The 20,626-nt window shown below is 35.9% G+C and overlaps 5 protein-coding genes across 5 annotated transcripts; 2 read left to right on the top strand and 3 right to left on the bottom strand.

The window, feature by feature from the left end:
* Window positions 1–804: 804 nt before the first annotated feature.
* EV154DRAFT_410098 (cytoskeletal-regulatory complex EF hand-domain-containing protein) lies at window positions 805–2,356 on the top strand (the record flags this gene model as incomplete). The annotated part of the gene is made up of 5 exons (XM_051595383.1): window positions 805–886; window positions 939–1,002; window positions 1,067–1,521; window positions 1,576–1,639; window positions 1,699–2,356. 5 exons carry the CDS (start codon window positions 805–807, stop codon window positions 2,354–2,356), a joined length of 1,323 nt encoding a protein of 440 aa, XP_051463611.1.
* Window positions 2,357–8,345: 5,989 nt separating this feature from the next.
* On the top strand, window positions 8,346–9,123 carry EV154DRAFT_489294 (calmodulin). Its single transcript, XM_051599282.1, has 5 exons — window positions 8,346–8,364; window positions 8,425–8,577; window positions 8,636–8,703; window positions 8,766–8,979; window positions 9,033–9,123. The coding sequence occupies exons 1-5, from the start codon at window positions 8,362–8,364 to the stop codon at window positions 9,042–9,044; spliced, it is 450 nt and encodes a 149-aa protein (XP_051463612.1). The 5' UTR covers window positions 8,346–8,361; the 3' UTR covers window positions 9,045–9,123.
* EV154DRAFT_410058 (vacuolar protein sorting-associated protein 35) lies at window positions 9,105–12,167 on the bottom strand (the record flags this gene model as incomplete). Its single annotated transcript, XM_051595380.1, has 10 exons — window positions 9,105–9,305; window positions 9,362–9,897; window positions 10,072–10,228; window positions 10,293–10,817; window positions 10,869–11,084; window positions 11,144–11,227; window positions 11,278–11,482; window positions 11,536–11,833; window positions 11,892–11,988; window positions 12,072–12,167. The coding sequence occupies 10 exons, from the start codon at window positions 12,165–12,167 to the stop codon at window positions 9,105–9,107; spliced, it is 2,415 nt and encodes an 804-aa protein (XP_051463613.1).
* Window positions 12,168–12,310: 143 nt separating this feature from the next.
* EV154DRAFT_489299 (reduced growth phenotype protein 1) lies at window positions 12,311–14,477 on the bottom strand. Its single transcript, XM_051599283.1, has 5 exons — window positions 13,717–14,477; window positions 13,172–13,660; window positions 12,973–13,100; window positions 12,727–12,913; window positions 12,311–12,660 (listed from the first exon to the last, which is right to left on the bottom strand). Exons 1-5 carry the CDS (start codon window positions 14,060–14,062, stop codon window positions 12,440–12,442), a joined length of 1,371 nt encoding a protein of 456 aa, XP_051463614.1. The 5' UTR covers window positions 14,063–14,477; the 3' UTR covers window positions 12,311–12,439.
* A 607-nt stretch (window positions 14,478–15,084) lies between these two features.
* On the bottom strand, window positions 15,085–17,365 carry EV154DRAFT_475526 (uncharacterized protein; the record flags this gene model as incomplete). Its single annotated transcript, XM_051597982.1, has 4 exons — window positions 15,085–15,134; window positions 15,167–15,971; window positions 16,206–16,693; window positions 17,320–17,365. The coding sequence occupies 4 exons, from the start codon at window positions 17,363–17,365 to the stop codon at window positions 15,085–15,087; spliced, it is 1,389 nt and encodes a 462-aa protein (XP_051463615.1).
* Between the last annotated feature and the right edge of the window lie 3,261 nt (window positions 17,366–20,626).

Here is a 20,626-nt window from a genome sequence, read left to right on the forward strand (position 1 = left end):
GAAGGAGATCTAAAATAGTTGATTCTTGCATAAAGAGAACATAAAGAGAAATTCGAAGAAGGGGATCGTAATAAAATGCCTTTAATCATCTTTGGCGATGGACTTAAGAACAAAAGCCAAACAAAGTTTAAGGGTTTACGCTCCGGTGTAACGGAAAAGCTTTACCGACAATTGAAAAGAAGAGAGAAGCTTGGAGAGTTACTTCTTGTTGATATTAACGAGTTCAAAACATCAAAGGTTAGTATATTAATATTTATCAATACCTTCGACTAAAGTTATAGTTTTATAGACATGCAATTCTTGTTTTAGTAATGATTTAAAAACCATGAGGTGCGGTACTGACGAAAAATCCTCACACATCCATCAAATATTGATTTGTAAACGATGCAATATTTTTTGGAATCGTGATGTGATGGCTGCGAAAAATATGCTTGCTATATCTCAATCCATTTGGGATGGCCAAGGCCGACCAACTGTCTTTAAAAGACTAAACGCCACCTCCAATGTGGTTACCTCGTCTCACTCAAGTGAGGAGAAGGTTTAAAGATTTTACAGGTAAACCAAAGAGTAACTTATCAAATTATCCGAAAACTAAATTTCATTTGTCTGATTTTTTATTTATTTTGTCCAAAAAAGGTAGGTCAATGCCTGAAAGTAAATTTTGATTCGTCTGAAAAAAAATTAACATTTTCTGAATTAAAAGTGTGAAAACTGTAGGTTGTGCACCTTCCTTTAACTTACTTTTTAATTTTCTCTATTTTTTTTTTTTGCACATCTACGTTCCTTTTTTAATTGTTTAAAAAGATGAGTGGAATCACACAAGCTGAAAGACAGAAATATGCCGAAATTTTTCAAGCAAGAGGCCAAGTAAATGGTTACATGTCTGGTAAAAAACGAATATTTGGAGATTGGGATTATTGTTTAACATCTTTAAAAAGGTGCTACTGCTCGTGATGTTCTTCTGAACTCCAATTTACCTCCTAACCGCTTAGAGCGCATCTGGTAAGGAGAATGTAGTAAACTTGTTGAGGAAATGGAAATGATTTTAACGTTTTTATCGAAAAAGGGATCTTTCTGATATTGATAAAGATGGTAATCTTGATTTCGAAGAGTTTTGTGTTGCCATGCATCTTACATTTGATTGTATCAATGGCAATGAAGCGCCCATCTCACTTCCTCCTTCTCTCATTCCCGCTAACAAGGTTCATCTCTTACCTCAACAGACTAGCTATCAACAAGCCCAACCAACAGGATACGGAGGTTACCAACAGAGCCCAGCCACTGGCTTCCAACAAGCCCAACCTACGGGCTATCAACAAACCCAACCCACTGGTTATCAACAGGCTCAACCCACTGGCTACCAGCAATCTCAACCAACTGGGTTTCAACAACAACAATATACTGGTTATCCACCACAGCAACCACAAGAGCCTGAATTCAGTTGGGACATGACCTCAGATGAAATGACATCATACCAAAATATTTATGCTAAATATGCCAATGATAGTGGAAAAGTCAAATGTAATTATTATAACCCTCTTTTATGAAAATTATTAACCAATATATAATCAATAGTCAGTCAAATGGATGACTTCTACAATACATTGGGCCTTCCTCGTACAGATTTAACGAACGCATGGTAAATTTAAAAAGAAGAGGCAGAGCCAATGACAGGTATCTAACACTAAAAATGAATAGGACCCTTATTGATGTGAATCATACCAACGCACTTACACAAGATCAATGCTTAATGCTTTACCATGTATTAAACCAACGTACTCGCGGTGTGCGTATTCCTAAAGAACTTCCACCAGATCTTCATGCAGCATTCGCTGGAGAATATGCAGCAGATTTCGGAGAACGCCCTGGCGCAGGTACAGGAGCGCGTAAAGGCACTAACCAATCTATGTCAAACAGTGCCAAACTAGCAGACAGTTATGTGAATCGTTTAGGTGCTGCTAGTACAGCTTTAGGATCTAAGGGCACTCAAGGCGCTAACAAGTATGACGAAGAAGATATGCTTAAAAGAGAATTGCAAGAATTAAAAGATCGTGTCAAAGAAGCAGAAAAGAAGGCGGCAGAAGCAAAGCAAAGTGATAATTACGAATCGTTTGCCGCCCGTCCTCTTCGTGATCAATTCCAAGCTCTTTATGACTATAAACTTCGTCAATTAACGGATCAATCTGATATTGAGGACAAGGTTCGTAAGCAAGAACGTGATATTGATGCAGCTCGTGATGCCGTGCGTCGTCTTAACCGAATTGTCGATGATGTTCGTTCCAAGAAGCGTGAATTAGAGAATTTATTGGAAGAAAGAAGATTAGAAGTCCAAAAGACTTTACGTGCGTCTGAATAAAACACCTTCATTGTATAACAAGCATTTGTGTGAGCGCACTGAAGTGTAACATACCTTTTTAGTGTACTTCTAACCCCAAACGACGGGTTTTTAAATTGTGGGTAATTTCTCACATCTCAAAGGGCATAAATTGCCTCTGCAATTGACAGCTATGTAATAATCATTTGAAAAAGTATCTCATTTTAAACTATTATAAAAATGCAAAATGAGTATAAAGATTTTTATGACTATGGTCAAGGTGAGCTTTTAGATGATAGTGGCACTGAATCTTAATTAGGAAGAAGGAGGTGACTCATTCAACACTTTGACGCTCCTGGAGGCGGAGGACCGTCGGGATATTACTAGCTTTTCTAATAAAGATCTCATGACTGGAAAGTTGGTTGGAAAAAATTAACCACGGTAGCAGATCTTGGAGTGTTGAAGGAGTATAATCAAAAACACCATACATGATACCAATAACCGATTTGACAATTGCTTGGATATGTATACTGTCTAAAGTCATACTACTGCTAATAAAAGTAACTAAATAATCTCCTTGAAGTTGTTTTTTGAACTTATTTTCAGATTTACATAAAATTTAATTAGCTCAGTCCGTGAAAATAGTTTAAATTGTAGATGGGTAGCTAATTTTTGCTTGACCAGAGAGGTTCGCTACGTAAACATCTATGGCTGTTTATTTTCTTCAAACGTAACCAGTTTAGCATCACTATACGACTGTACTAATCTTGATCCAAGGTTATCGCTATCACTAAACTAAATGCGCTGAACTTTCCCCTTAAAGCAGACCAAAATTGCTCAATTATGGATAACATTACAAAACTGCCAATTGCCCCTTGAAGTTGGAGGCACCATATGAAATAAGGGGGAGGGGCAGTAAATCATCCCTTTAAATTATCATAGTTTCACGTCCGTAGAAGGTATCTTTGTCAATTGGCCCTTTTTAAATTATTGAATGTGGCACAACCCTCATTATATTTCAACTTGTCCCGGAATGCCGCAAAATCGGGAAATTAACTGTATGACTATTTTGGAATCATCTGGATTGGCTACTGCTTTTCACTTTGACTTCTCATGTCTAGGCGTTTTTAATCCAGGGTTTCGAATCGGTTCTTGGTATTATAGGATCAGGACAGATTATTTTTCTGAAATTAAGATTTAAATCTAATTTTAAAAAATCTATGCACATGCTGCATGACAAGACATTGTTTGTTGATGTACGCAGCTAAACGTAACTTCCGGGATAAAAACTGTGAGCTTTGTGAAGTCGTTGTAGTATACCCAAGAACAGTGTAATTTCGTTAACCTTTGTCAGCCAGTTTACTCTATGTATAAACAGCAGGGTGGTCCAACTTTAATTTCTGGTTATCCTGGTCTAGATACTGATTCCTATGGTGGGCATAATTATTAATTCTAAAACGAAGTATTTCCTTTTATATTGCTTGTACTAGTCGGAGATGGAACAGTTTAAGATGAAGGGTTCAACCATCGATTTGGGTTTCAGGGCATAAGGAACAAGATAAATGAGTTTAATATTTAATTGATACCCGTATATGTAAGTAAAATGGCGATGCTATTCCTCAGTTACCCATCCCCTTGATTTTTTTAAAAAGAAGAAGAAGAAGAAAAGTAATTTTAATAAAAACGTTTATTATAAAAAAAAAAAAAAAAAAAAAAAAAAAAGTATATTATGAGTATTGTGAAGGATAAATTTGATTAAAGAACCGATACGAAAGAAAAAAAAGCAGCTTGGATATGTCAGATTAATAACATGGAATAGATAATATGAAGGTGTTACACATCACTTCTTTACTCTTTGTCTTTTTACAAGATCAATATCTGTATCGTGTAGCCATGCGAGAGGAGGATGCTTTTTTTTGATATTGGATGAAAACAAGTAAATATAATGATTTATTGCTCTAAAGAAAGGACGTTAAATTAACTATGTTTATATGACGAAAACACGCACATATATTTCGCACTTACAATAATCGTATATCAGAAAGACCTTTAGGATCCATATATAATGACACATCCCAAAACGTCCTCAATTCCTGGATGATATTACATCCGAACTCTTGGTACGACCAGAAATTTGTACATTGTACGGAAGTCTGATCGTTGACGCTTTGAATATTGTATTCATGTCCAGTTACTAACGTGTGGTAATCTTCACTAGTATCGGAAGGAAATTCAATGTCAATTGATCTTTCTTCATCTTAGGCCTATTAGATGTGTTAATTGAAATAAATATTGTGGTTATATAGAAATATTGCTGCTTTAGATGTATAACATACCTTGTCATGCTGTGATATTTCCTCTTCCGGGATCTCTTCTAAATCCTCTTCTTGAGTTCCTTTCGATTCATTTTTCTGGATTCAAGTGTGTTAAGGTTGGTTTAAAAGGTAAATTTTGGAGCGGCAGTAATTTATATATGACTCACTTCAGAGTATTGGTTGGCCTGTATATATCTTTTGGCTGCACGGCCACCTTTAAAGTTTGCCTGGTGACCAAAAAGTGGTCCTCTAAACGTCGTCTTTAAATTCTTTCTCTACACAGGCCTGATCGTTGGATCGACTAGCTTTAAAAGCAGGTAAAATGTCATAATCACCCTTTCCTTTAGAGTTGAAACTCTTTCTTAAGAATTCCATAAAAAACCCCATTATTGTTGTAAATTTCGAAAGGGATAACGGAAAAGTTTAGACCTCCGTATTTTTTCAAACGTATTTTTTTTATGCGACTTACAGGAATTCTGGCCAAGACCAGCAGGCCAGTATGATTGCACCTATTTACAGTGCAATCCCTACTATTCACATTCCGTGAGTTCCAAAAACTCAAGAGCTCTGCCTAGGAGGTCGCCATCCTATAGCAAAGACTAGCTGCAGCCGCAATATCACAATATATATCTTTTTCAATTTAGCTTCTTTTCAAAGAAACAAGAGTCACTACTAAACAAACCTTTTTACGTGATCGGTTACTTTCATACGATAAAAGAAGTATGTTAAGGGAAAAGAAAAGGAGAATAATAAAGTGTGTGAACCAGCGTTATTTATAGATAAGCAAGCTTATGTCAGGATAATTTCATTTGTCTATTTTATCATCCATAATGTTTGAGCCTTTACTTAAAATAGAAACACTTGCAAAAACCTCCCAAGCAAGTCAGAGCTTGGTAATTGTCTATCTGCGTTCCAGTAGTAGCTTGTAATGACAGTGAAGCAGATCTTATGGAAAACAGAAATCGATCATCCCATGAAGTTTAGATGATATGGCATGTCAATCGATGTGTAGACCATCACGTGATTCTAAAAAATACGTTTGAAAAAAATACGGAGTTCTAGACATTTCCAGGGATAAGGTCTATGCCGACGTGTTTTGATTTTCGTTTCAAGTACAATTTTTTTTAAAAGTTGGCCAATGGGAAATGAGATATTTATTGAAATTTGGCTGTTTCATAGAAAAGGGCTTAAAAGACATTCGACATAATAGAGGTGCAAAGAAAAAAGAAAATGGAAAGCATACTATGACAGAGATTTTATTTGATTAAATCATTCTACATTGACAAATAACAGTGCTCTAAAGTTCTTTCTTCTATATATATATATATATATATTGTACCATGGACGGCTACGATAAGATAGTTTTATTTTGAATAATGTTTAGCTTTAACAGAACGGGTCTCTTAGGGACAACCAGGGTGCGCGTAGTCGTAATGTTGGGATCATTATACTTTAATAGACATCAAGAGGTCAATACAACTTAACAACTTGAAATATATACACGTTTATTAAAACCAACATAGTGTAAACCAGTATATATATTTTACAGCTTACTTTCAGCTTCTCGTTTGGACTTTACCTTAATATTGTTGCGTAAGATTAAGATCAAACGAGATCAAAGGCGAAAAAGTGATGATAGAATTGTCAAAATGAGTATACATCGTTTAATATACATTTATTCGTAATTGTTACATTGTTTTTGTATATCCTTGTTCCCAGGTCTACAGAACATCCAAATCACAGATTTTACGTTGCGACTACGTGCACTTTGGCTGTCCCTAAGGAAAATTTGGCTGTCCCTAAGAAAAGCGTTAACAGAATCTTTTCGTTAGTCCGGATCTTCGTTGTTGTTGTCCTGGCATGAAGATACCTTTTGTGTTTCTATCTAACCTTATTTTAAATTTCTAAATTCGATTTGCGCATTTAGATATTAATTATATCAAACATCGTGGTGATGAACTGTCAAAATCTAATCCACATAAAAGAAAAACTTGACTTGGTATAGAGAACGAATCTGTGTTGAAAGTGTATAGCTTTATTACATTTTCGGTAACCACTGTTTCCTAAAAGTATCAAAACTATATAGATACACCGTAGAAACCAAACATGTCAAATATTTCCAGTAAACTTATCCGGTAATAAATCGATTAAAAATGATAGATCAAATGCGGGCACCCATTAACAGCTTTTTAAAAAACTTAAAATACGGTGTTAGTAGGATGCAATTTTAGCTTCTTAACAGTTTAGCTTACCAGAGATATCACAAATTGGGTATGACAACCAACAGAGATGCCTTGTAGTCCAAAGCGAAGGAGCTGTTCTTAAATAAGGGTTACCAACTCATCTGCAACGCAACGGCTTAAAAGGCAACTACTATAATGAAGTGGCGACAAACCAGCATCACCTGTATTGGTCTAAAGCGTATAAAAGTACTTCTTCATTATAATACAGACAGGAAGTCTGCATTCCCAAACGCCATGCTGGAAGTAGGTGTTTGCTGTTGAAGTGTGTGCATGAGAAAGAAAAACGCGGAAGCTAAAATTTATATGCAGCGTCGGTATGCTAAGTTTGGTAAACCATGAACCTGTTTACGTGGCTTTTATCTTTCTTTCTTCTATCTACCTTCTTTTTCTATATTTAGTAGAACCGTCAATTAAATGATATCTGTCAAGGTTTTGCTTGATATGGAATCCCCGGTGCTGGTCATTGTCAATGATATTTCTCATAGCTACTTTAAATTGTATATAATTCCCCATGTTAGTTTTGTAGAATTATCTCTATTTTATTTTTGAATAAAAATCCAGAGACAACTTAGTTGTAACCGTCAGTACTAACCCCTTCCCCTTTTCCTTTTATTATATTTTACATTAATTACAGCAGTAACCTTTCACAAAAAAAAAAAAAAAAAAAAAAAAAAAAAACGGACAACCAAAATTAAGATCCAAAAAAAAAGAGAAAAAAATCCTTTGCTCATGTCGCCTTTTTCATTATTTCTTAATCCAATTGAGGAGTGCTGGGCCAGAGTCAAGGCCGCTGGTGAGACTATTACAATAATTGTCCGAATTTTTATCTTTATTTGTCTGATTTATCTGAAATAATATTTAATTACTATGAAAATCATTTTGAGTTTGTACGAACATAATAATTTTCATTTGTCTGAATTTAAAGTGTGGAAACTGTAAATGACCTTGATCTGATAGTCATATAAAATTTAAACGCATTTTTATTGTGCTCAGCATATAAAATGAGTTCAAAGCCATAGTTTTATGAGCCAAGCCTAAGTTAATTAACCAAATTATTTTTCTAGTGACAGTGTGTGATTTAAAACTATGCGACCTTAGCTTTCAGTTATCTGCAACTTATACTCGGGTTTTGCCTCCCATGTGCAAATTAACTATGAACTAGATTTTATCACTTCTGACGTTTCCTTGAATTGAATATCCGCATACTAAAAATAAATTTTTGATGTTTTTTATCAGATCTTTTTTACAAGGAAGCGGCTGCATTATAACTTAAGCAGAACCTAATTTTCGCAGGTGTACAAGGGCCAAAAAAAGAGAGTCAGCAAGTCAACTAATAGGAAAACAGGTAAATAGGCATTACAAAAAAAAAATTAGTGATGACTTTTGTGTGACGTATTTAGTCTTTTGGTCAAATCTCCTTTTTAAAATAAAAGTGAGAATTACGGCACGTATTTTTGTTTTTCTTTTTTCTCTTTAAGTTTTACACAATATGGTATGATACATAAAATAATAATAATAGAATAAACAATAATTAACCGTACTGGTTTGATAGGCTGATCAACTTACAGAAGAACAAATTGCAGAGTTCCGCGAAGCATTCCAATTATTTGACAAGGATGGCGATGGTGCTATTACTACCAAGGAGCTTGGCACTGTTATGCGCTCTTTAAACTTAAACCCCACAGAAGCTGAACTCCAGGATATGGTGAGTAAAACAATATAATATCTTACTCCAAGGCTGTTTCTGATATTTTGTCTATTAGATTAATGAAGTGGATAGTGATGGAAACGGACATATCGATTTCAGTGAGTTCTTGGCAATGTTGGCAAGGTAAAAATTTTAATTTTCCTATTTGGGTTTTTTTATTTAAGAAGTTTAACCCCAAAACTTAGAAAAATGAAAGACACTGATTCCCAGGAAGAAATTCAAGAGGCCTTCAAGGTGTTTGATAAGGATGGTAACGGTTATATCTCTGCTGCCGAGTTGCGCCATGTTATGACTTCTCTGGGTGAAAAGTTGACAGAGGAAGAAGTTGATGAGATGATTCGTGAGGCTGATGTGGATGGTGATGGTCAAATCAATTATGAAGAGTTTGTCAAGATGATGGTAATATAATTAATCTATCTTGATAGTCTTGTTTTAACACTTTTTTTTAATAGATGTCTAAATAATAATCTCTATACACACACTTAATAATAGATAATGTACAAAAAACAAATAAAAAAAAAATTCTAATCGTCCCTATCTTTAATGGATTTCAAGTATGTTACAGCAGTTTCAAATTGACGTGTCACATAGGGAATGATATCATCCTTCTCATGTTCAATTAGACTGGATGAGTTAGCCGTGAAAGGATGTTGGTCAGGTTGATCAATCACGTCTAAATGTGATTGGATTAACTCGACAAGCCCATCAAGGTATTTCGCAGTAACCTAATTGCAAAAAATGTACGTCAGATACATTCCGCTTGTTCAAAAATATAAATTACCATTGGATTTCCCTGCTCATAGTAATAAATGTACTGATTCAATAACTCTAAAAAGAGCAATTCGTTCGTGACAGTGTCCATGCAGCTATCAGCAATTTTGAGTGATTTCTGCAAGCATTCCAACACACGTGAGGGGGATTCATTCACCCATAAGTGAGACGAAAGGTAAATAGACCGCGATTGATCAGGCTTCTTCAATAACTTTGTGCAGTACAGCGTGATCTTTGTACTCAGTTTACTGTAAGAATAATGACTAGCGAACCTTGTCGACGTCTTCATCAATGACCCAATACTGTACACAATCGCATCAAACTGAGCTTTTGAATGCGATACAGATTCCTCATACACTTTGAATGCATCCAAAAAGAAGTCATATGCTATTTGCTCAAACCCACAATAATCTGCACTTTGTGCTGCCATCAGAGAAAATTGTACGCATTGAGACTCGGTATTATCTCCTTGCCGATAAAGGATCATTATAATTTGATGGATAAATCTGTATAACGTTGTCATCTTCTTTTCCCATTCATTCACATCTGCGTCCCCTGTAGTATTGTTTGTAACCTTTCTCTCCTCTGAATCAGTATTTTTGTCTTCTGCTGTAGCGATGTCAACCTCTTCAGTGCTGGCATTGACCTCTTTAGTACAGTCATTTTCCTCTGCAGTAATAGAACTTTTCTCTACTATACTGATATTATCTTCCTCTCCACTAATATTCTCCTCGGGTTCGTCCGTTTTATGGCTGTTTTTGTTGTATTTATGATACCTTTTAGCCAATTTTAAGCTGGATACTATCAACGAAGGAAATATAGCCTTGATCCGGTTACCTGAACCTGTTTCCAGCTGTTTTCTAGCTGCAGACAATAGCTATAACAAAAAAAGGTTTTGTTTTAAATGTGCATCTTTTCCATATTTTAAAAGCAAAACATACCAAAAATTGGACATCTTCATCATCCGAATAGAACAAATGAACAAGCCTTGCTACCCAACCCTTTTCATCTCGGTCATCCTCATCCCCATAATACTGTTGTGTTACAGAAACAGTTGTACTGGTACTTTCTTCCTTGATCAGGACATGACAAATCTCAAGTAGCTGATATACCTGCTGTGGCTGTTCCAGTTTTGTTTCCTTGCTCAATATATTATCCAGAATAGCTAAGGCAACTGAACGGCGTGTGTTGTACGGCTGCATTGCAAGTAAAGGTTGGTAATATTTGAGGCTAGTGATTAATGTCAATACATCCCAGGTTCGAGCTGGTGCTAACAAAAGGTTCAGAACATTTGTTTCCGACTGCTTGGAATGTAAATCTGCTGTATCTTTGAAAAATATGGACTCTTTGGTGAACAACAAGATTTGGTCAATGTAGTCTAAACGGTCTGAGTAACAAGATAGAGAAAAATTAGCCAGAGAAACAAAAAGGGACGTTTGATCTTGTACGGGTAAATCCTGACGTGTCTAAAAAAAGATTATCAGCATATATATATGGAAATATCTATATGTTTATACCTTTACTAGTTCCATAATTTCGTTCCAAAACATGGTAAACAAGGTTGTTCCTTCCTTCATCATAAGATTCCCTTCTATCTCTTCACTTTTGGCAAATGCGGTCAAGCGGTCAAGTAAAGACATGATAATTGCCTTTATATTTACTTTGGAGTGAAGTTGTGCTGTGGTTGCCAAAAACGGCTTCAATGAATGCATGTGGAACTCATCGGGAAATATCTAATTATAGCATGAGTTCTGTGAAATTATATGATGCACGCCGTTTTGTTTATTCCTACTTGAATAATAACTTCCATCAGGTACTCTTGCGCCATGACATCATTACAGTTGATGACTTGGCTGAGCATACCAGGCAAAATATCCTAAGCACACAATCAATACCTTTTTATTATTTGTCACATTTGATACTTACTGTCTGATATACTTTTAAATCCACACCTTCCAGTTGACTTAATCTGACCAAATTTGTTCCAACCAGTGTACCCAATTCTTTACGTTCAGACTCCCGTTTTGCTTTATCTCTTGTGTGACCAATATGTTGTAATCGTACCCAAAGCTTATTCATTTCAGCAAAATTTGTTAGAATAAATTGGATCGCTGCATCGAGATAGCTGCCACTAGAAAAATATACTTTTAGATACAACTTTTAAAGAATATATTAATATTTTACTCGTTGGGCAGGAAATCTCTAGTCATTCCACCTAAATAATGCCTAAGAAATAGCCCACGAAGAGGATGCTGAACACCTCTGACCATTTCCATCATATCGCTCATAATATCTGGTGGGGGAGGGGAATCTTTGACACTTAGGTAAATCGACCCTACTGTGATCATGAGATAAAGACGGGGTATGATACTACTCGCGTATTGAACCAATTCATACAGATCACCTAAATGATGCTTTCCTGTTTCATGACACTCGCGCAAGTAATCCGTCAAGTAACGCATCGAATCAAATACTGATATATCTACGATATGGTTTAATTTACAAATATTATCAGTCTTCTTATTTCTTATCACACATACACAGTTCATAATAAGGTTTAGGCGTCAAAGCAGAAGTTCGTAATTCTGCCAACATGTTGGAGCAATGTTTAATGCCATCCATAAGCCTATGTTTATCCTATATAGTCGTGTGTTAACAAGAGACAGTTTTCATACATATTTCAGAATCCCAATCTTTTTATTATTATTACTGTATTTTACAAGACATTGCTTCATTAATCTAGACTGGATACTGACTGCTGAAAGTATTTCCTTTAAGTACAATGATTCTTGTTCATTATTCGTTTGCAAACCCATCTTGGTATAATGGTGAAAGAATAAAAAAGGGGAAACAAATAAATCCCTTTCTGTGCATACTTTACATCAGGCGCCACTTGAAAACCTTCGTTTAAGATTGGCCAATACCTTGTAAGTCGTATATTGCGTTACTGAAATTCCTCAATTTGGGTTTGGCACAGTTTGCCTGCATATTCATATCATTTTGTTGATCCGATCTCTTTTGACAAAGGATATTTTTTTGATATATCATCAACGAAGCACATAATGATTAGATATTACTTTTATTATTACTATTGAACTCTAAATGTATGTGGACGACCATATAAAGCCCTATCTACACCTCCAGGGGAGCCATAGACAGTTAATGGTATTTGGCAGTCAAAAGTGCTCACTTCTATATCCTGGAGGCATTGATAATGACGATGTTTTTCATCCGTGTTGATTGGAATAAAAGGCGGTTGATCATCTATACCTGTTATAAACTCAAATTTCAAAAAATATTCTAGCGACACTATAAAAGTTTGTTAATTATCCCTCATTCCTTCAATTTATCAGTCGCTTGTATATATTTCTGTACCTCCAGTTGTCTGAAATTCAGGTGATGCAGTTGCTGGTATTGGTAAAGAGAACGATAACCTTTTATTGTCTAGACAAAAGGAATGAAAATCTGAATGCGTCTTTCGAGAAACACGAGATATATGTTGCGGTGTTCTAAGTGCAATAGAATTCTCAACTGATTCACTACTCTCTAGAAATATCGAAATCTAGACACAGGTACATTAAAACCGAAAGCAAAGCAAAAAACCCCCTTCAATTACCTTACCTTATAGGTAGATAAAATTGCCTCACTAAAATCAAGCACACCAATGACTGGTTCACCTAATCTATGTGCAGTCTTGATTAAATGAAGCTTTGCCACCCTTTGGTTGTTTTTACAGATATCATACATTGCTAAACCAAAAAAAAAAAAAAAAAAAAAAATTAGATAAGCAAAATGTAAATAACATGTAAACAAATCATACCTTTTCTACTACGATGTGTAATCCTCGATACGACTTGAGAGCAAGAGCCTTCCATGGCGGACTGGTCGTCGGCATTTCTCTCTTCATACGCATCACTTTCACGTCGGGTTATTTCATGAATCATCGTATTTTTTGTACTATTTTCAAACAGTTCGTCCACATAATCCATAAAGGCCTTTCGTTCCTCTAAATGTTGAACTGATTTTTTCTTTTTTATTTTCTGTTTATTCTCAAATTCATCTACGGTGGCCTCATCCTTATATTGAATCACTGGGTTCATCAAGTCATATATAGGTCGAGATCCATCTTCTGATACATGATTAAGCACTCGGAACCGAATTTGCACTACTTGTCCTTGAGTGGGTAAAGAAGGCTGTTTAATCATGGATGGTGCTCGTTGTGTGCCTACCATAAGGTAGTAATTAAATCGAATGGCTTTTCCTCGATGCGAAGGTGGTATATCATTAGGCAATTGAATCTTGTATGAAACTAAGGTACGTACAGTTATAATAAAATACACGCATAGACTAGAGGGGCAGACTTACATTTTTTTGTTTCGCCAGGTGCTAAATCTAAATCTACAAACAAGATAGAAGGCGGTGTTGAGAAAACTGGTAAAGTACGGGCATCCAAAGGAGAATTTGATTTGGCAACCATCAAACCTCCTCCACCACCACTAAAGCCTCCCTGAGGGTTATACATGTTATATAGTTTTAAGGGATCGAATTCGTTGAGGTTAATTAAGTTTGCATCGGCAACAAAACTACCGACCACTTGAGCAAACCCACATAGTAAGTGTTCTGTTGACGAATTCTTTAAAGGGGATGAACTGTATAGATTAGAAGAGCGTCTATTATGTGGCGAAGAACGAAATGAAGCATTTGAGTCCATTGAACTTCTTGGGGATAGATGTAAAAAGGTATCTATACTTGATCGAGGCGTAGGTGAATCCAGTTCGATTGGAATGGGAGTTTCATCATCTTGATTAATAACGAGAGGAGTTGGCGGTAGTGGTGGTGGAGAAGGAGTGGGTTGAGTACGAGTAAGAAATGCGAGTGTCGAAGAAGCTAAAGACGAGATGGATCGTGGGTTGCGATGAACTTGAGCTGTACGCGTTTGCTGTGGAGCTGTAAATGGTATTGGCGCTGAAACGGATGTTTTTACAAGAGTGTTATTAATATTATTAGCATTAGTGAAAGAAATGGTACAAGATAGAGTTTCGCCTGCGTAAAATACAGCGCCATGAGAGAAGGTAGTTGTTACTATACAAAAATAAAAATAAAAGTTAGTTTAATGGTAGCTGAGGGGTCCACGAATAGGTGTTACTTTACCCAACACACTCATTTTGAAAAAAAAATAGGGAAAAGAAAAGAGCTGTGACTGAAATATTAATGCAGAATAACTATAAATTCAGACATTTCAACTAAACTTTACGTCCAGATGAAATACTTACCTTTTTGGACGAGAAGAAAACAAGTTTTTCAGACGAATCAAAAGTTTTGACTATATAGACGATACATGTAATGTTCTAATTCTTATTTCTAAGGAAAACTGTGTTTGTTGAGAAAACATGTATGCCTTGTGACGCTTAAAAACTTTTCTTCTCCTGTCCAGGATGCTCTAGCTATAACCATCATGCTGTTTTCCGCATTAATGTCTCTCTACCATATTATTTGACTAGAACTCCTTGTTCTTTGTCTTGTTTTTGTTTCTTTATATTTTTTTAACAACATCTAGAAACTTCAGATAATAATAGAAAGAGAAGTACAACAGAGTCAACAATTTATAAATTACACACACATTATGCACTGTCTGCTTTCTTGTTAAATATAATCTCGCTTAATCTTTATTATGTAGTGAGTTATCATATTTGGTAAATAATTTATCGACAATACTATATTTTCTCTTCGCGTTTATTTGAATACGTTTTTGGCATTTTTATATGATTCAAAGTACGAATTGACTATTTATTATTGTAAGAATAGTTTTTTTGACTTTGATCAAATAGATGATAATGGTGGTAATGATATGGAGAGGTATGTAATTGAAGTGGAGGTATAGCAGGAGCAACTATGCTCTGGTTAAAGTATAGTTGCTGCTGTCTTTTTTGTAAGTCTTGTATAGAAGAAGCAGATGTGGATCTGTTATGTAGGCTAACTTGCCAAAGAGATTTCTGTAGATCAGCCAAAGACATTTCTTCTTCTTCCTCTTTCTTCTTGGACAATGTTTGTAAAGGAGACCTTAGGGAGTTAATATTTTGAGTAGAAAGTAATGGAATTGATGCCCTTCTTTTCTTTTGGTTCAGACTTGTGTCATCATCGTTATTATTATTTATGAGTAGGTCTCCTTGATTATTGACTCGGGTTAATTTCTTGCCGCGTATTGATGTATGGTATTTCAGAATATCATTATTATTGTTAACATGACTAATTTCTTCATCATTTACGCTAGTACCTACATCTTGAAAAAAGTTGATATTGTCTCTATTATTGTTCATCCAATTCCGAACATCGTCTGATCTTCTTTTTCTTAGTGTAGGAACTGGTTTGTCCTCCAAAGGTAACTCCTGATGTGCAGGTGAGATACTGTTACTTTTGGTTTTTCTACTTGATCGACTCTTTACTCTTTTAATACTATTAGGCCTTTGTCGATGACTCACACTAGTAATATCTGTAAATATGCTCATCGTATCGTCATCGGGTATCGATTCGATAGGTGGTGGTGTCACCACTTGTTTAATACACGGATCACAGGCCATTAATTCTGCTAATGATTTCCTCCATTCGTCGATAACCTTTATCTTTTCATCAGACAAAATAGGTTTATTATATTTTTGTTCGAAAGATATAGTCGAATGCACAAGAGGTACATCATCATCTTCTTCTCTTTGTTGTTGTTGCTGTTGCTCTTCCTCTTGCTGTTGCTGCTGTTGCTGCTGTTGCTGTTGTTGCTGCTGTTGCTGTTGTTGCTGTTGTTGCTGTTGTTGCTGTTGTTGTTGTTGCTGCTGCTGTTGCTGTACATAAAACTGCTGTACTTGCTCATTTACGGCCTGAGTAAATTTCCACATTTTAGTTAATACGAATAACCACCGCTCTAGATCCTTTTGTTTTTGAGCCTTCAAGATAAAGCATTGGCCTGAAAAGGTGCGAATCGAAAAGCATTTTGATGGTACTGTAGATTTTTTCTTTTTTAAGACAGAAATAGCAGATATATCAACAACATCAATCATCCATTCGGGAGATTGGTAGTATTTAAATTCGATTTTATTTTCGTCCGCTGCTTGTATGACTCGATTATTTTTGTCTTTGGGTGTCGCCAACAAATTCGAATTTGTGATTGTTTCATTACTGAGCTTGACTTTACGGCTAGAAAGGCAAGTGAAATTCGACCCATCAAATCGAAACAATCTCCACTGCCAGTGTCTTTTATCCCGCTTGACTGAGAGATGACCTTCGAAAATAGGTGTTGCAGTTACTGGTACTTCCTGTAAATTTCGGTCTAATGTTGAACTGAATGCCATTACTGAAAAATGAAAATTTAAAGAAAAGAAAAAGAAGAAGAAAAAAGGGAGGGAAGAAAGTAAAATAAAATAATAATGGGCTTTCTTGTGTCACGAACATTGCATGTTCTCTGTTCACAATAACGTGGTGTCGGGGATACTCCTATCCACACACCTTTTTTAGCTTTTAAAATGTGGGAAAGCACAGCTGAAATTTAATGTTGGCCTATCATTCATCGTAGCGGGGAATCCACTAACAGCCAATCATCACCATATATTTTTATTTTCTTGAATCCTTTGGGTTCATCGAAATAAATCAGTTACAGAATTAGCATTCAGGCACAAAAGGTCCTATTTCTTATTTTAGTAGTATACGGAAGCCTACTAAGCAATCTTGAAAAGGAAACTAGTTATTGTTGCGCTCTAAAATAAAACAATAGACCATTGAACGTACTCTGGTAGGCGCTAATAATTAATTTGTTTACACCTATGCATATCACCTATTTGTAAAGTTATCGTATATAATCTCCACGAATAAAGATGGTATATTAAAATATATCATGCGACAAATAAATTTATGTGCCTCTATCTATCTCTAGATAGGCAATGGCTGGCTACTTTTTTTTTAACTGTTTTGATCGCTGATTACTTTCATTGGATGATAATAATACTTCAGCATATGCGTCTTTTGTCATAGATACATGAGAAAACAATGAATTATGTGTGATAATAGGTTACCATAACGGCTCATTGTCCTTCTAATCTTGTCTTCAGCATTAGTGTCACATCAGAGCAGCAGTCACTCATTGAAAACGGCTAATATCGATGGATATAATATGTAATTGGTGCGTTTAGGAAGCCACACAATGATCAATTTATGATGTAAGCTTCTTCTTATTTATAGGTCAGAAACCCCCTTGTCATTATTTTGCGTTCCTCCTCTAAATTTTCTCATGTCTATTAAAAAAACCGCATCATCTGAAAAAAATGAAGTCAGTCATATCTCTCGTTTAAATAGTAAACTGGTAGCAATCCCAATAAACGGATTGCTTGTAACTTTCTAGAATATTTATGTTATTGCATTGAATTTACTATGCAATCCAAGGTGATAAGCATCTCGTTACAGACATTGAAACGCCCGGTTTTCAATACCATGCTGTACCCAATCATAAAAACAACAATCCCTGGGGCTCACAAAAACTGTCTTGCAAATAAAATGAGACTGTATGTGGTATTTTAGTAATGGAACACACCCGCTTAATCAAGAAAATAACACGCAATTAAAGAGAGAAAAGCGGTAAAGAATTTTAACCTCTTTTTGTAAGGTTAGTGTGGGCGAGAATACCCAAGTGTTATTAAAGAAAGAAAACTAGGCATATGTTCGAATTACATGTGTACATGTACATATCTACAGTGTCTATTTGCATAACATTAATTCACATTAAAATCACTAAAGTTTTTCGATTGAAATGACCAGAACGAGCTTTTGCGCACAACATGAGTCCTACCCTTCCCAAGCGCATTTAAAACCCGCTTCATGCATTTGGCTTGAAGCGAAAATTCAGCCAATAGAATTGCTTATATTTTTTATTAAAAAAAAAGGTTCTGAGGACGCTATCTCCTTCGATGTAGTGGCCAGCGTTTGGGAGCGAAAACACCCAAGCGCTAATACACGCCGGACCCAATACCACCCGCCTATCTTTTCAGAACCCAAGTGAAAAATAGAATAGGGAAGTACCCTTCTTTTATACTTTTTCAGAAGCTAAACAAAAGGCGACAAAATTTGGTGTGGGATACATGTCTGGAGAGAAACTGTAGGCACATAGTTGTAGTAATTTCAAGGAAAAAATATTTATAAAAAGATTATAACCAATCCAAAAAGAATAGCAATGAATTTCTTTAAGATTTTTCATTTTCATTAATATTTAAAAAACCGTGGACAGGAACACAGAAAAAAAATACGACCCGCCTCAGCCCCGGACGCTTACTACGGGAAGTAATTTTTCTGTAAAGAAAAGAAATTTCTTTTTGAAAAATGAGGGAAAATCCTGCCTTTTGTTTCCCCTTCAAAAAAAGTTTTCGGATAAATTATCATAAGACCCTTTCGTGACGGGGACTTTTAATTCATGCAAAATTATTTCATGTGATCGCACTTTTGCTGCTCAATGCCACTGTTGCGTCCCTCAAATATCACAATTGAAACCCGCCCAAAATTTTCTGTTTTTGGAAATGCCAAAAGTACATCTCAATAAAATTTTCTCTAGTGGACAACTTACTGTAGCAACGTGCCATCAACAATTTATATAACATGCTTTAAGATGTATAGTACAACGTATAAAAGTTCAAGATAAAAAAAATTTAATATCTAGTGTTGCCTCTTTGGCTTCAATGACAGCCTTGCATCCGGCGGGTATTGAAGAAACTAAAGCCTCCAGGTATCCAGTGTCAATATTCGACCATTCGTCTTGAACGATGTCCTCAAACTTTTGAATACTTGTAGCACCTATTGAGCACTTATTCACACGAAGTTTGAGGTATCCCCATATATGCTCAATAGGGCTTAAATCTGGACTTTTTGGTGGCCATATGTCAAATCCAGTTACCATGGTCTTTTGCTTATACCACTTAGCATAATTGCCCGTGTGAATCGGCGCGCCATTTTCTTGGTATATAAAGTCTTTGTTATCTATATATATAGCATTGATTTTGGCTCCAAGGAATAGCATAATTTGACAGCATTGTGATGTACTCAACTTGTTCGATTATGCCTCTCAAAAGGACGAGCAGGCTCAAACTTTTTGCGTGAAAGCAACCCCACATCATCAACAATATATTGCCAAAATTCAAAGTTCCAACCCTATATCTCTCCTTCAAACCTTCTCCAGGCTTTCTGATTACTGTAACTCACGCTGCACCTCTTCCAAGTCTGAACATCAACTCATCAGACCAAAGTACTAACCCCCACTGTCTAGACGGCCATTTCACCTTATCCTTACACTGCAAAAGCCTCTTTTCTTTTATAATCCGTAATAAGGGGTACTTCGATGATTTTACATTGTTGGAACCCCATTTCCTTGATGCATTAGCGGTATGTCGCTAAAGATACCTCCAAACCTGATGTGACCGCGGTCTATATATTATCCGTGTAGCTGTTAACTGGATTGCGACGAATTGCAAGTCTTGAATGAGTTTCTTGTTCTGTAGAAATCTTCTTCTGGGCCCCCCTTTCTCATGAATGGCAATGGGGAGTTGGTTCTAGTATACCGATTTATAGCATCCCTGACGGTCTCTCTGGGGATACCAAACTGACGGCCAATCTCCACAAACGATCATCCCCACTCTCACGCACCAACTAAACGTGCATATTCAACGGGGCCAAGTTCATTATGACTAGTATTGATAATTTTGTTCATGATTCTGTAATTTTTAGTGGCTTTCATTTAGTAAAATGGGGATAAAAATGCAATCGAAAAGAATAGGTGATGTTTCAAGTTTATTAAAAAATAAGGTTGGGTGGGTTCCAATTGTCAGTCACAGTGGGTCTTTGCATGATATGCTGTTTGATATCACAGTGAGTCATGCCTGAACTAATAAAAATATCTTTGTCATTATCGTAAATGGCTGTGATTGATATTATGGAAAGATTTACCCGCTGTGTTGTAATCTCAACCTATCATATTTGCATTGTGTGAGATCATTTGTTCAAGTTCTAGATTCTCTGATTAATCTTTTGAAAGTGGGCCATGCTCCTGTAGCAATATTGAAAGTCGTGCGATGTTGAGTGTATTGGAAAACCAGATTTTTTTGGCAAGCAATTTCCAATATCAAACACATAAGCGACACTAGAGAATGTGGTATCAATAAAGAACTGTCTCTGTATCCGTAAAAGAAAGATGGGGACAGGAAAGTGGCACCCTTTAAAAACGTGTAAGGTAAAGACGATTAATTAATTCAAA

The sequence above is a fragment of the Mucor mucedo genome, assembly GCF_025094135.1.
Source record: "Mucor mucedo strain NRRL 3635 chromosome Unknown EV154scaffold_1, whole genome shotgun sequence".
NCBI lineage: Eukaryota > Fungi > Mucoromycota > Mucoromycetes > Mucorales > Mucoraceae > Mucor > Mucor mucedo.

Coding starts and splice junctions, on each gene's coding strand:
- EV154DRAFT_489294 (XM_051599282.1), top strand. Junction 8,578..8,635: donor AAGCTGAACTCCAGGATATG/GTGAGTAAAACA, acceptor TTTGTCTATTAG/ATTAATGAAGTGGATAGTGA. Junction 8,704..8,765: donor TTCTTGGCAATGTTGGCAAG/GTAAAAATTTTA, acceptor CCCAAAACTTAG/AAAAATGAAAGACACTGATT.
- EV154DRAFT_489299 (XM_051599283.1), bottom strand. CDS start 14,062: ATGGACTCAAATGCTTCATTTCGTTCTTCGCCACATAATAGACGCTCT. Junction 13,661..13,716: donor ACCTGGCGAAACAAAAAAAT/GTAAGTCTGCCC, acceptor TACGTACCTTAG/TTTCATACAAGATTCAATTG. Junction 12,914..12,972: donor CAATTTTATCTACCTATAAG/GTAAGGTAATTG, acceptor ACCTGTGTCTAG/ATTTCGATATTTCTAGAGAG.